Source organism: Bufo gargarizans, chromosome 3 (assembly GCF_014858855.1).
Source record: "Bufo gargarizans isolate SCDJY-AF-19 chromosome 3, ASM1485885v1, whole genome shotgun sequence".
Classification (NCBI taxonomy): Eukaryota; Metazoa; Chordata; class Amphibia; order Anura; family Bufonidae; genus Bufo; species Bufo gargarizans.
Window position 1 is genome coordinate 148547805 of NC_058082.1, and position 14695 is coordinate 148562499.

Below are 14695 nucleotides of genomic sequence, written 5' to 3' on the forward strand. Positions count from 1 at the left end.
CTTTTTACACTTCGGCACTACACTACTTTCACCGTTTATTGCTCGGTCATGCAACTTACCACCCAAATGAATTTTACCTGCTTTTCTTCTCACTAATAGAGCTTTCATTTCGTGGTATTTCATTGCTGCTGACATTTTTTGTTATTAATCGAAATTTAACGATTTTTTTGCAAAAAAATGACATTTTTCACTTTCAGTTGTAAAATTTTGCAAAAAAAAACGGCATCCATATATACATTTTTCACAAAATTTATTGTTCTACATGTCTTTGATTAAAAAAAAAGTTTGGGCAAAAAAAAATGGTTTGGGTAAAAGTTATAGCGTTTACAAACTATGGTACAAAAATGTGAATTTCCGCTTTTTGAAGCAGCTCTGACTTTCTGAGCACCTGTCATGTTTCCTGAGGTTCTACAATGCCCAGACAGTACAAACACTCCACAAATGACCCCATTTCGGAAAGTAGACACCCTAAGGTATTCACTGATGGGCATAGTGAGTTCATAGAACTTTTTATTTTTTGTCACAAGTTAGCGGAAAATGATGATTTTTTTTTTCTTACAAAGTCTCATATTCCACTAACTTGTGACAAAAAATAAAAAATTCTAGGAACTCGCCATGCCCCTCACGGAATACCTTGGGTTGTCTTCTTTTCAAAATGGGGTCACTTGTGGGGTAGTTATACTGCCCTGGAATTTTAGGGGCCCATATGCGTGAGAAGTAGTTTGCAATCAAAATCTGTAAAAAATGACCGGTGAAATCCGAAAGGTGCTCTTTGGAATGTGTGCCCCTTTGCCCACCTAGGCAGCAATAAAGTGTCACACATCTGGTATCGCCGTACTCAGGAGAAGTTGGGGAATGTGTTTTGGGGTGTCATTTTACATATACCCATGCTAGGTGAGAGAAATATTTTTTTTGTCGCAAGTTAGTGGAATATGAGACTTTGTAAGGAAAAAAAAAATAAAAAATCATCATTTTCCGCTAACTTGTGACAAAAAATGAAAAATTCTAGGAACTCGCCATACCCCTCAAGGAATACCTTGGGGTGTCTTCTTTCCAAAATGGGGTCACTTGTGGGGTAGTTATACTGCCCTGGCATTTTAGGGGCCCATATGCGTGAGAAGTACTTTGCAATCAAAATCTGTAAAAAATGGCCTGTGAAATCCGAAAGGTGCTCTTTGGAATGTATGCCCCTTTGCCCACCTTGGCTGCAAAAAAGTGTCACACATGTGGTATCGCCGTACTCAGGAGAAGTTGGGGAATGCGCAATGCTTCTGTCAGAATGCACATCAGTGCTGCAGCTAGTCGATCGGTTGGTCCACCTGGAAGGTAAAAAAAACAAAACAAAAAAAAAAAAAAAAAACAGGCCACAACGCAATAATTTTATTAACTTTATAATAACTTTTGAACAGAACATATAAAATTTAACTTTTTGAACTGAATGTTAACCTTTTTGCTTACTGGTGATTTTTTTTTTTTACCTTTTATAGGACAAACCTTTCCTTCCCCATGGGACAATGTGCAAAGTGCAAATCGCCCAAAGATGTGGCGAAGTGCATTATGCACTTTGTCCAATGTGAAAGGAGAGGTTTGCAGCAGCTCTGTGTGTAAATGGGCCCTAATAGCCCTGTGTGCCTGTCCTGGTGAGATGTGATACCTATGCCAGGTGTACCTGTGTGTGGTACTTCCGGAAACACTCCCCTAAGCATAGGGCAGGGTGGTCTGGGCAGTCAGGACAGAAATAGCGGGTGTCACGCCTTATTCCACTCCTGCTACAGACACGACATCTTTTTCGGGGTGACGTTTGGGTTGAGGTACCAGCAACGACATTGGGGAAATGTCGCTCGCGTAGACGGCTAACTACACTGGTGGATGGGGCCACGGAACCTCCTGGGTACAGGAGGTTCTCGATGATCTCTTCCTGAAATTTGAGGAAGGATCGTGTTCTCCCAGCCTTACTGTAGAGAACAAAACTATTATACAGAGCCAATTGAATTAAATATACAGACACCTTCTTATACCAGCGTCTGGTGCGGCGGGACACTAAATACGGAGACAACATCTCGTCATTGAAGTCCACCCCTCCCATGTGAAGGTTATAGTCGTGGACTGAGAGGGGCTTTTCAGTGACACGGGTTGCTCGCTCAATTTGGATTGTCGTGTCTGCGTGAATGGAGGAGAGCATGTAAACGTCACGCTTGTCTCTCCATTTCACCGCGAGCAGTTTTTGGTTACACAAGGCAGCCCTCTCCCCCCTTGCAAGACGGGTGGTAACGAGCCGTTGGGGGAAGCCCGCGCGACTAGCTTGCGCGGTGCCACAGCAGCCAATCTGTTCTAGAAACAAATGCCTGAAGAGAGCCACACTTGTGTAGAAATTGTCCACATAAAGATGGTACCCCTTGCCAAATAAGGGTGACACCAAGTCCCAGACTGTCTTCCCACTGCTCCCCAGGTAGTCAGGGCAACCAACCGGCTCCAGGGTCTGATCTTTTCCCTCTTAGACAAGAAATTTGTGGGTATAGCCTGTGGCCCTTTCACAGAGCTTATACAATTTGACCCCATACCGGGCGCGCTTGCTTGGGATGTATTGTTTGAAGCGAAGGCGCCCGGTAAAATGTATTATGGACTCGTCTACGCATATGTTTTGCTCTGGGGTATACAAATCTGCAAATTTCTGGTTGAAGTGGTCTATGAGGGGCCGAATTTTGTGGAGCCGGTCAAAAGCAGGGTGGCCTCTGGGACGGGAGGTGGTGTTGTCGCTAAAGTGCAGGAAACACAAGATGGTCTCAAATCGTGTCCTGGACATAGCAGCAGAGAACATGGGCATGTGATGAATTGGGTTCGTGGACCAATATGACCACAATTCATGCTTTTTAGTTAGACCCATGTTGAGGAGAAGGCCCAGAAAAATTTTAATTTCGGAAACTTGGACTGTTTCCACCGGAAAGGCTGGGCATAAAAGCTTCCTGGGTTGGCGGTTATAAATTGTGTGGCATACCGATTTGTTTCTGCCACAACTAAGTCCAAGAGCTCCGCAGTCAAGAACAGCTCAAAAAATCCCAGGGCCGAACCGATCTGAGCTGTCTCAACCCGAACTCCAGACTGGGCGGTGAAAGGGGGAACTACAGGTGCGGCTGAAGTTGGGGACTGCCAATCAGGGTTTGCCAGCACCTCAGGGATTCTAGGGGCTCTACGGGCCAGTCTGTGCGGTGGCTGCGACGGGTTAACTACTGCACGTGCCACTGTACCAGCTTCAACTGCCCTTCTGGTGCTCGCCACTTCACCATGTTGTACGGCAGTGCTGGTACTAGGTCCAGGATGGGCTGCGCTGCTGGTGTATGCCTCACCATGTAATCCGACAGCGCCAGCCCCACTCTGCTGCCCTTGAAGCGGATCCTGCGCAACCTGTGGTCTAGCGACACAGGGCCGGGTATGCCTGGTGCTATCAGGGACCTCAACCTCCTTGTCCGAACTTTGAGTCAGACTGCCACTGCTTTCTACAGGTTCATATTCTGACCAGCTAGATTCGTCAGATGAGGGTTCCCATTCCTCATCCGACTGGGTCAGAAGCCTGTAGGCCTCTTCAGAAGAATACCCCCTGTTTGACATTTGGGCAACTAAATTTAGGGGTATTCCCTGAGACTACCCAAGAAAAAAAGAAAGCCTGTCTTACAAATGGGAGGCTAGCGAAGTACCGGAGGTCGCTGCGGTTGATAAAAAATATCAAAACTGATTTTTTTATTGCCGCAGTGCTTGTGAAGTGAATGTGCAGTGATAAAAAAATAAATAAAATTTTGTCACTGCGGCGGGGCGGGCGTGGGTGAATGCACGTGTGGGCGACCGATCAGGCCTGATCGGGCAAACACTGCGTTTTGGGTGAAGGGCGAACTAAGGTGACACTAATACTATTATAGATCTGACTGTGATCAGTTTTGATCACTTACAGATACTATAAAAGTACAAATGCTGATTAGCGATACGCTAATCAGCGAATCAGTGACTGCGGTGCGGTGGGCTGAGCGCTAACCGATCGCTAAACTACCTAACCAAGGGGCCTAAACTATTCTAAACCTAACCGTCAATACCAGTGGGAAAAAAAAAAGTGACAGTTTACACTGATCACTTTTTTCCCTTTCACTAGTGATTGACAGGGGCAAGAAGGGGTGATCAAGGGGTTAATTGGGGTGCAGGGGGGTGATCTGGGGCTATGTGTGGTGTTTGGTGCTACTCACTGTGAAGCCTGCTCCTCTGCTGGAACCAACCGACCAAAAGGACCAGCAGAGGAGCAGGGAAGCCATTTAACACATCATATTTACTTATATGATGTGTTAGATGGCTTGTGATTTGACATTTTAAAAATCGCCAGCCCGCCAGCCACGATCATTGGCTGGCAGGCTGGTGACGAAATTGTTCTCGTTCATTTGCCGGCCCGCGATGCGCATGTGCGGGCCGGCTCAGTCCGAAATCTCGCGTCGGATGTGTCCAGGAGGAATGAATCGACCGCCTCTCGGACGCATCCGTGCGTTACATGGTCGGGAGGCGGTTAAAGGGCCGACACCTTCAGATTTATACTTTTTAACATTTATATAATTGAAGAACATTTTGGGGGTTAGTTTTACTCTCTTTGGCAATTAATCTCTCGATCTCTAGTTTGGCCGCTTTTATTAGTTTTTTTACATGTTCTATTTTTTTTTTCCTTCTAGTTTTTCAGTGCTTCCGTGCTACCTTCCTGTTTTAGTGTTTTATATGCTTTCTTTTTGTCATTTATTGCTTTCTTTACAGTTCTATTTATCCACATTGGTTTCTTTTTGTTCCATAACTCTTTATTCCCATACGATATGTACCTCTCACAATGAGATTTTAGGATGCTTTTAAAGATATCCCATTTTGTGGCTGTATTTTTATTTTTGAGGACTTTTTCCCAGTTAGTTAGGCCTATGGCCTATCTTAGTTGGCTAAATTTAGCTTTTTTGAAGTTTGGTATTTTTGTTCCTCCCTGTAGAAATGCTCTTTTGAATGATAATTGTAAGGTTATTACTTTATGGTCACTATTTCCCAGGTGTCCCCCAACATGCACGTCTGTTGTTCTGTAAGGCCTATTGGTTAATACTAAGTCCAGTATGGTCGTCCCTCTAGTCAGGTCCTGAACCAGTTGGGAGAGTTAATTGTCTTTGGTTATTGCCAAGAACCTGTTTCCTTTATGAGATATACAAGTTTCAGTTTCCCAGTCTATATCTGGGTAGTTGAAGTCCCCCATAATAACCACCTGATTATGATTTGCCGCCTTGTCTATCTAGTTTAGTAGTAGATTTTCTGTGGACTCTGGTATGGTAGGTGGTTTATAATAAACTCCTATTAGTAATTTATTATTGCTTTTAGCTCCATGTATCTCTACCCACGGTGACTCCACATGTTCATGTCCCTCACTTATATCTTCCCGAAGTGTGGGCTTGAGACAAGACTTTACATAAAGGCAGACCCCTCCCCCTCTCCGGTTTTGATGATCCTTTATAAACAGACTGTAAGCCTGTACATTAACTGCCCAGTCATAGCTATCATCTAGCCATGTCTCAGTTATTCCCACTATGTCAAAGTCCTTCTCACACATCACTAATTCCAGTTCCCCAGTTTTTATAGTCAGGAACTAATAAAACCTTGAGAGGTTTATGTATATTTTTTTACCCTACACCTTTCCTTCTGAACTGTTTTAATCCCTCCTTCCATTCCTCCCCCAGTCCCACTACCTTGCCCCCGGTCTCTATCTGCACTATCTTCCCCTCCTGTAATTTCCCTCCCCCCCCCAGTCCCTAGTTTAAACACTCCTCCAACCTTCTAGCCATCTTTCTCCCCAACACAGCTGCCCTTTCCCCATTGAGGTGCAGCCTGTCCCTATGATAGAGCCTGTAGCCGATAAAGAAGTCGGCCCAGTGCTCCAGGAACCCAAACCCCTCCTACACCAGTTCTTGAGCCACATCTTAATCTCCCGTTGCCTTTCTTGTGTGGCCCATGGTACAGGCAGTATTTCGGAAAATACTACCTTTGAGGTCCTTTCCCTAAGCTTTTGACCTAAATCCCTGAAATCATTTTTAAGGACTCTCCACCTACCTATAACTTTGTCATTGGTTCCGATATGGACATGACCGCTGGATCTTCTCCAACCCCTTTCAGTAATCTGTCAACCCGATCCACAATCTGTCGAACTCTAGCGCCAGGAAGACAGCACAATGTTTGGTGATCACGGTCTTTGTGACAGATTGCCCTATCTGTTCCCCTAATAATGGAGTCTCCCACTACCAGCACCTGTCTGCATTGCCCTGCTCTCCGGGTTCCCTGCTTACTGGAGCTGACATTCCCCTAGAGTTATCTAAACTTTTTATGTGTGGTACTGTCTGATTAGTTGCTGTATCTAATCCTATTGTGTTATACTGTCTGCTAATCCATGTATCTAATCCTGTCATGTGTGATACTGTCTGCAAAGCTGTGTATCTAATGCTATAATTCTCCCACTTGTTACCCATTGATTGCCACAGTCCATACCACAGCATGATCAAAGGGAATTCCCCCTTCAATCTGTTCTCTGCATTTTCAAGTGACTTGATTAGAGACTGGGGAGCATCTGCAGTCAGCCCTGAGGACTTCTGAAGGACCTCAAAGCTGTCCGTGCTGCATGCTTCCTGTGAGGGCACATTAGTGGAGCCCATGTCATAATAATGTGTTAGCACACAGAAGTATGCTAATACATCATAAGTCTGAAAAAAAGTTAAAAAAAAACAGTAAATCGCATAATGGGATTTTAAAAAGTCATAAAAAAAATAAAATCACAAAAAACAATATTGCCATCATTTAGTGTAAAATATATTTTATTGTGCACACATTGAACACAAAATGTGTACATTAGGTATGCACAAGACTTTCATAAAAAATAAATGAAATGCACAAGACCATAAAAACCTGAAGAATTCATTTCAGGGTATTTTGAGTGAAACATGAACTGCATAAAAATAAAGGCAAAAAATATTTCTGCAGCATAAGAAAATCATGTAAACGGCGCTGCATATTTACCCCTGAACAATGCAAACATTAATATTTCTCCCATAAGAAACAGGGGTTCAGCCAGCCATATCAATGAATTTTTTTTTTTTAAGTTGGATTACTAATAAAAATTTGTTTTTTTAAGATTTAGAAATGAATACTGAATTAATTCACTGAAGTTCTCACACAACTTTGGGTGAAATGAGGCCAATACATTTTAATGCTGTACGGAGACAGGTTATTGAACGAATCGACTTCGGATCTTGGATCGGAAGCTCGATTCACTCAACACTAGCAGAGAGAAACAAAATGTAAAAAACGTTGATGGACATTAAGACCTTTTCAGCCATGGAGGTTAAGTACAATGATCACCTATAAAAGGACATGTCCTAACGAATTTCAAAGCCAGGGATCCATGGTGGCATCTAAAGAATGAAGAAAGAGAGGCCCGGACATACATTATAAAGAAAATCTTTATTAGTGATTGGTAACAGCAAGTTATGAGATACAAGAACAGAGAAGATACATTTCCTCATCTGCTCCTCAGGATTGTTATAAGTGTTTATCTAAAAAAATGATTTTTAGGGGCTGTCAAAGGCCGACAACAGTCACCAACCCAAACTAATATAATTTATGAAATGTACTATCATGCTGCTATATAAAGTCCCACTACTGGTTGCACCTATATCTTTTTGCACTGCACGATATTCAAATATCTGATTGTCTTAGTCTGTTAGTAATGGTACTGCTCCTCCAAAGAAGACTTTAGGGCATTTAAAGGGTTTCAGTTTTTATCTCCTCTCATCGAACATTACTTTTACTTTTAACTGCACTTTACAATTGATCACTGGTATTCATTCAATAGAGAAGATCATGAGTGTTCACTGACCTCTCACAGCATCCCCCGATCATTGCTCCAAGCCCAGGTAGCAGAAAGCAAGGTGTTTCACCTCCCGGCAGTGCCATGTTCTTCCGATGCAGCGTCATCAAAAGGGGTACCCATCGGAATATAGCCAGTTAGTGACCACTGGAAAAAGACGCATGGGAGGTCACTAAGTGGCTAAGCATGAAGATGGTTTCTCTCCTCTATGAGTTTTTTTTTTATATATATATACACAAGATGTGATTTCTCATATTCTGAACATGAGAATGGCTTCTCCCGTGTGAATTCTCTGATGTATAATGAGCAAATTTCCTCTTAAAACATTTCCCACATTCTGAACATGGAGCTCAATAACCTTCTGGAACCGGAGGAAGGTTATGGTTCCTTGGGTTCTTTTACAAATCCATACTATGTAGGGTCTGTAATAGGTAGATCACAGTTTTTTTTCTTTATTCAGAACTTGATTTTGTGCTTCATCAGGTATGGTTGAAGGACCTGGTCAGATAGAAACGCCCCCAAAGATTTATGATGTGTCACACAGACAGGCTTACTCTTACCAGCGGTAGCCCCTCTCTCTATTACTGTGCTGTCCCCATGCTCAGTAGAAAGCCTGTAGACATCCTGTCATTCCACTTGACCGCAAGTAACTGGCCATTTACAAGTGTGAATGACTCCCCTTTTTCCACATGTCTGGACACCAGCTCTTGTGGGAATCCAGCTCTATTTTTTGGACTGTCCTATAGGCCCCTGTGTTTGCAGTTTACAGGAATTTTAGGGGGTGTCCCATACCAATAAGAGGCTGGGACACTTGAGGGGGCCTGCTCTACTGTTCATCTCCTTTCTCTGAACATTGTCACTGAGAGGAAATGTAATAAAAACTTACTTTCACTTATACCTGTATTTTACTGTTGATCATTGGTATTCATTCTTTTGTCCTCAGGGACCTCTCACACCGGCCTCTGAATATTGCTCAGGTAGCTAAAAGCAAGATGCTTTTTCACTGCTCAGTAGTGTTATTTCATTTCACTGAAGCATCATCAAAAGGCATATCAATCAGAATAAAGTCACTGTAAAAACTCCTATGGGCAGTCACTGACGGGCTAAACATCAAGCTGGCTTCTCTACTGTGTGAGCTTTTTTTATGTGTAGCAAGTAGAGATCTCTGGTGAAAATATTTCCCACATTCTAAGCATGAATATGGCTTCTCCCCTGTGTGAATTCTCTGATGTCTAACAAGAGCTGATTTCACACTAAAACATTTGCCACATTCTGAACATAAAAATGGCTTCTCCCCTGTGTGAGTTCTCAGGTGCATAAGAAGAGCAGATTTCTGATTAAAACGTTTTCCACATTCTGAACATGGGAATGGCTTCTCCCCTGTGTGAGTTCTTTGATGCGTAACAAGATATTTTTGCACAGCAAAACATTTCCCACATTCTGAACATGAATATGGCTTCTCTCCTGTGTGAATTCTCTGATGTTTAAGAAAATCTGTTTTATGGTTATAACATTTTCCACATTCTAGACATAAGAATGGTTTCTGCCCTGTGTGAATTCTCTGATGTGTAACAAGATATTCTTTTACAGCAAAACATTTCCCACATTCTGAACAGGAGAATGGCTTCTGTTGTGTGTGAATTCTCTCATGTCTAACAATATCAGATTTATAGTGAAAACATTTCCCACATTCTGAACATGAGAATGGCTTCTCCTTTGCGTGAGTTCTTTCATGTTTTACCAGATATTCTTTTACAGCAAAACATTTCCCACATGCTGAACATAAAAATGGCTTCTTCCTTGTGTGAATTTTCTCATGTCTAAGAATATCTGATTTATAGTTAAAACGTTTCCCACATTCTAAACATAAAAATGGCTTCTTATGTGGCCTTATGTGAGTTCTGTGACTTTTATTTTGTGTTACGGCCCGTGATGAATCAGAAGAATGGATCTCTTTAAAAGGATCAGATGATAAATTTTTGCTGTAAATGGATGAGGATGTATCTTGGATATCGGCATGTTTTTTATATGCATCTCGTGTGATGCTATGATCATTAACTTTAAAATCTAAAGATACCAGATCTTCCTCTGAGTTCCTGGTACAGTCATCTGCAAAGAATCAAACACATATTATTATTGTTAAATAATATAACTAGTGTTGGGCAAAGCTCGCTGTGGATCATAGATCCGTCTCTGTAGAGCATTGAAATGTATGGGTTTCGGAGGTGAAATTCGTTAGGGGCTCATTTTTTGCGGGATGAGGTGACGGTTAGATTGGTACTATTTTGGGGGGCATACACCTTTTTGATAGTTTGGTGTTGCACTTTTAGTGATGTAAGTTGAAGTAAAAAAAATGGTTTCTTCAGCGCAGTTTTTATTTTATTTTTTTACGGTGTTCACCTAAGGGTTTAGGTCATGTGATATTTTTATAGAGACGGTCGATACGGACGCCGCGATACTGAATATGTTTTCTTTTCTTTTCCCTAATTTTTAGAATTTATTTTTTACTTTATTTTGGGAAAAGAACTTTTTTTTTTACTTGAAATTTATATTTTTCTTTTTTTTTTGTCCCACTCTGAGACTTCAACTTTTGGCGGTCTGATCCCCTTTATAATGCTTTACAACACTTCTGTATTGTAAAGCATTGGCTGTAAGTGTATTAACAGTGTGGCTGGATCTCACAGGCTCTCCCGGAAGGCAGCCACGATGCCTAAGGATGGCGTCGGGCTGCCTTCCCTGCCGCGGGGTCACAGTCACAGCAACGCAGGGACCCCATGGACACCAGCACCAGTGAGGATACCGCACGTGCCGCGGTCAGTGCTGACTGCGGCCATGCAAGGGTTAATGCTCTGGCATCAGTGATTTCACCGATGCCGGCACATACAGCAGGGGTCCAGCTATCAGTGACAGCCAGACCCCTGCCGCTGATCGGGCAGGCAAGGCTCCTGCACCCACCCGATCAGCACGCCGTACCTGTACAACGCTGGGATTTCTGTCCTGCATTTCTGCGCCTTACATGTACGGCGCTGGTATCCTAAGGGTTAAGAATTCATGTGGCTAAAAGACTTTTGCTTTCATTATGGCTTTTATGCCCCTCAAACACTCTACAGATTGGAGACAAGTACTTGAAAATGTCATCATCTGCAGATCTTAGGGACCCCTGCTGCTTCCTCGTTTTGCATAACTTTATGGCTTGTCCTTCTTGATTATGCAATTTCACTGTTGCGGAGTGTAGATAAACCCCCTTCCCAATTTCAGAATTAGATTGCTGGGACCCTGATATCTTTTTGCGATACAACATAATTTGGGAGGTAATGCTTGTCTTTCATGCTTGCCATGAAGTTTGTTATCTGTCAATTACAATCTATGTAACATCTAGGTCTCTTCCTCCTAGACCCTGATGACCATTATGACACTCATAGCTATTCCCTTACAGCCTCCAAAGAATCTTCTCTTATTTGGGTGTAGGTCTCCACATTCTGTATTTTTTTTTAGAACACAGTAACATGCTATGACCATTAAGGAGCTAATGGATCCTCAATCCCAAAAGTGGGCAAATACTGTACTTTTCCCTCAATGAAACAAGCCTTGTTCGTATAAGTATATTTCCTGTCCATAATCCAGGTATACTTTTTATATCCATATTATAAATGCTCAGCAAACATAACACATTTTCTTCCATATTTAATTTGAACTTTAGCTGAATTTAAATTAAATAATATATATGAAGTTTATATAATGCTAAAAAAACAGAACACATCCTAAAAATTCAATATAAAATTGTATCCAGTGGAGTAGAATATGTGAGTCTTCTCTGCATTACTTAGCAGTGCTCCAGATGGCGACCACTGCTAGTAACATGCCATTTGCGACTAGACCCACCGCCGCAGCTCTGCAGTTAAATACAGCGGCAGGGCACAGGAGATGATAGTTCTCTGCCCCGCCGCCGATGTTCTTCTCAGCAGCGCAGTGGAGAAGGAGTCTCTCTCTTTCCCCTGTGCTCCCGCCGCCGCCAATAAGAAGAGAGACAGGAGGAGGAGGGGAGGGGCTGTGGCCACTGCTCCACCAATGAAGATAACTGACCTGTTAAAACATATACAGGAGGCGGGCCGGAATCAAATAGCCGGCACCCGACCTCTATGACAGGGAGCTGCGATCTGCTGCAGTTAACCCCTCAGGTACCACACCCCCCCAACACCCCAGTATAATAAACATTGGTGATGCAGTGCGCCCCCCCCCCCAACACCCCAGTATAATAAACATTGGTGACACAGTGCGCCCCACCCAACACCCCCGTATAATAAACATTGGTGGCGCAGTGCGCCCCCCCAACACCCCAGTATAATAAACATTGGTGACACAGTGCGCCCCCCCCCCCACACCCCAGTATAATAAACATTAGTGGCGGAGTGCCAATGAGGGTTAAAAAATAAAATTAAAAATTAACTCACCTTCTCCAATTGATCGTGTAGCTGCCGATCTCCTGTTCTTTCTTCAGGACCTGTCAAAGGACCTGTAGTGACATCACTGAGCTCATCACATGATCTATTACCATGGTGATGGATCATGTGATGTACCATGTGATGAGCACAGTGATGTCACCACAGGTCCTGAAGAAAGAACAGGAGACCGGCAGCTAGGCGATCAATTGAAGGAGGCGAGTTCTTTTTTTTTATTTTTTAACCCTCAATTGACCTTCTACTAAGCATTCTGTATTAAAGAATGCTATTATTTTCCCTTATAACCATGTTATAAGGGAAAATAACACAGTGAATAGACTTTCATCCTAGCAACCATGTGTGAAAATCGCACTGCATCCGCACTTGCTTGCGGATGCTTGCGATTTTCACGCAGCCCCATTAACTTCTATGGGGCCTGCGTTGCGTGAAAATCACCGCTCATGTGCACAGCCCCATAGAAGTGAATGGGTCCGGATTCAGTGCGTCAGAAATCTCGCCCATGTGAAAAGGGCATAAGAGGGAATAGGACAAGGGTTCCAGCCCCTAAGGGGGCTAATAACAAATGCATCTCACAAATGCATTGCAACAAATCCATCTCTCTGCTTGTCATGCGGACAGGCGGATCCGTCTTGTTTATTTTTAAAAAAAATTACCGGCATTCTGGTATTCTGAATGCCGGATCTGGCACTAATACATTCCTATGGGGAAAAATGCCGGATCCGGCATTCAGGCAAGTCTTCAGTTTTTTTTTGCCGGGGATAAAACCGTAGCATGCTACGGTTTTATCTTTTGCCTGATTAGTCAAAATGACTGAACTTTTTATTATTTTCCGGTATAGAGCCCCTGTGACGGAACTCTATGCCAGAAATGAAAAACGCTAGTGTGAAAGAACCCTAAAATATTAAGTTTAAATCCCCCTTTCCAATTTTACATATAAAATATATAAACAATAAATAAATAAACATATTACATAGCGCTGCGTCCGAAAAGTCCAAACTATTAAATTAGTGAAAAATATCTCCTATGCGGTGAGCGCCGTAACAGAAATAAATAAATAAATAAAAACCATGCGATTCGCCATTTTTTTTGTCACCTTGTCACCCCAAAAAATAGGATAGGACTGTTCTATTATGGGCCGAACGTTTCATAAAATGCGAAATGCACGCAGCTTTTTTGGCGTTTTATTTATTTTTTGCGTAATATTGAGTATCACAATACTTTTTTATGGTGACAAAAACGAATCAAAATTTTTGTATCAAAACAACCCTACGCCGATCTGATCGGCGTAGCGTGGTCACGATACCAAAATTTTGATTCGGTTTCGATTTGGCGACTAAAAATTTAATTTGGCTCCAAAATTTTTCAGTTCAGGAGCCAATGGCTTCTAGGTATTTTTTTAGTCTGGAGCACTGCTTAGTGGTCACTACTCACTTGAGCTGTTATCTGTATTAATCTCCTCTGTACTCTGCTCATCACCCCTCACATATGTCTCTGTAGGATTAAAATTGTTCAGATCTTCACCCGGATTCACAAGCTGTGAAACAAATATTGTAGAAGTCATCAGATGGTTGGAGAAGCTGTGTAAAATATTTTATATGACCAGAAAAGATCAGTAATTAGAACAGAACCGACCATAATATATGTGTTATGGGGGTGCCACACTGTTCCAATACTACAGGAGGTACTGGGAAACTGTTCAGATGTGATGATGATGTTGTTATGAGAACTGTGTTACTGAGAGTAATTCAAGAACACTGTTTAGGACAGGCCAGGTAAAGTGATAAAAAAGTGCTGGTGGTAGTGTGTAAGGTCAGACCAAATGAGGTCACCTGAGGATAGGCCATATGGAGTTAGCTGGTGGGCGGTAGACAGAGATGGTAAGGCTGAGTAGAGTGGTGCAGCATGTTCAGTAAAGCTGCTATGAGACTGCTAGTTGGCCAAAGGACAAACACCAGAGGGTCCAAAGTGCCTGAGAGGTGCCTCATGAACAGACCCAATTGATGGCCCCAGGGAAGATGAAAGATCTCAGAAAAATGGTTGCAATACTCTTGTGCAACCACAATAGTTCTGAAGGGGTTGACAGAGGAGGCCATCTTAAAACTCTCCATAGGCAGGAAACTGTGAGAAGAACCAGACAACATACGATATCAATGGTTTGCTGTGATCCCGCCATCTCCACCTTTCTCATTATACAAGGAGAAAACATGCAATACTGGTTGATAAAACAAGACTGAACACAAGATCTTCACAGCCTTCTACAGATCACAGGGAACATTTTATAAGACCTTATGTCAGTCTACCTGATCATCCTGTGGGACATTGTGAT

General features: G+C 42.6%; 1 protein-coding gene across 1 annotated transcript; it reads right to left on the minus strand.

Annotated features, from left to right (window-relative positions):
* Nucleotides 1–7465: 7465 nt before the first annotated feature.
* Nucleotides 7466–14693, minus strand: LOC122930586 (oocyte zinc finger protein XlCOF6.1-like; the record flags this gene model as incomplete). The annotated part of the gene is made up of 3 exons (XM_044284077.1): nucleotides 7466–10018; nucleotides 13801–13903; nucleotides 14670–14693. Coding segments are annotated over 3 exons (1215 nt in total), but the record flags the coding sequence as incomplete, so codon positions are not given.
* Between the last annotated feature and the right edge of the window lie 2 nt (nucleotides 14694–14695).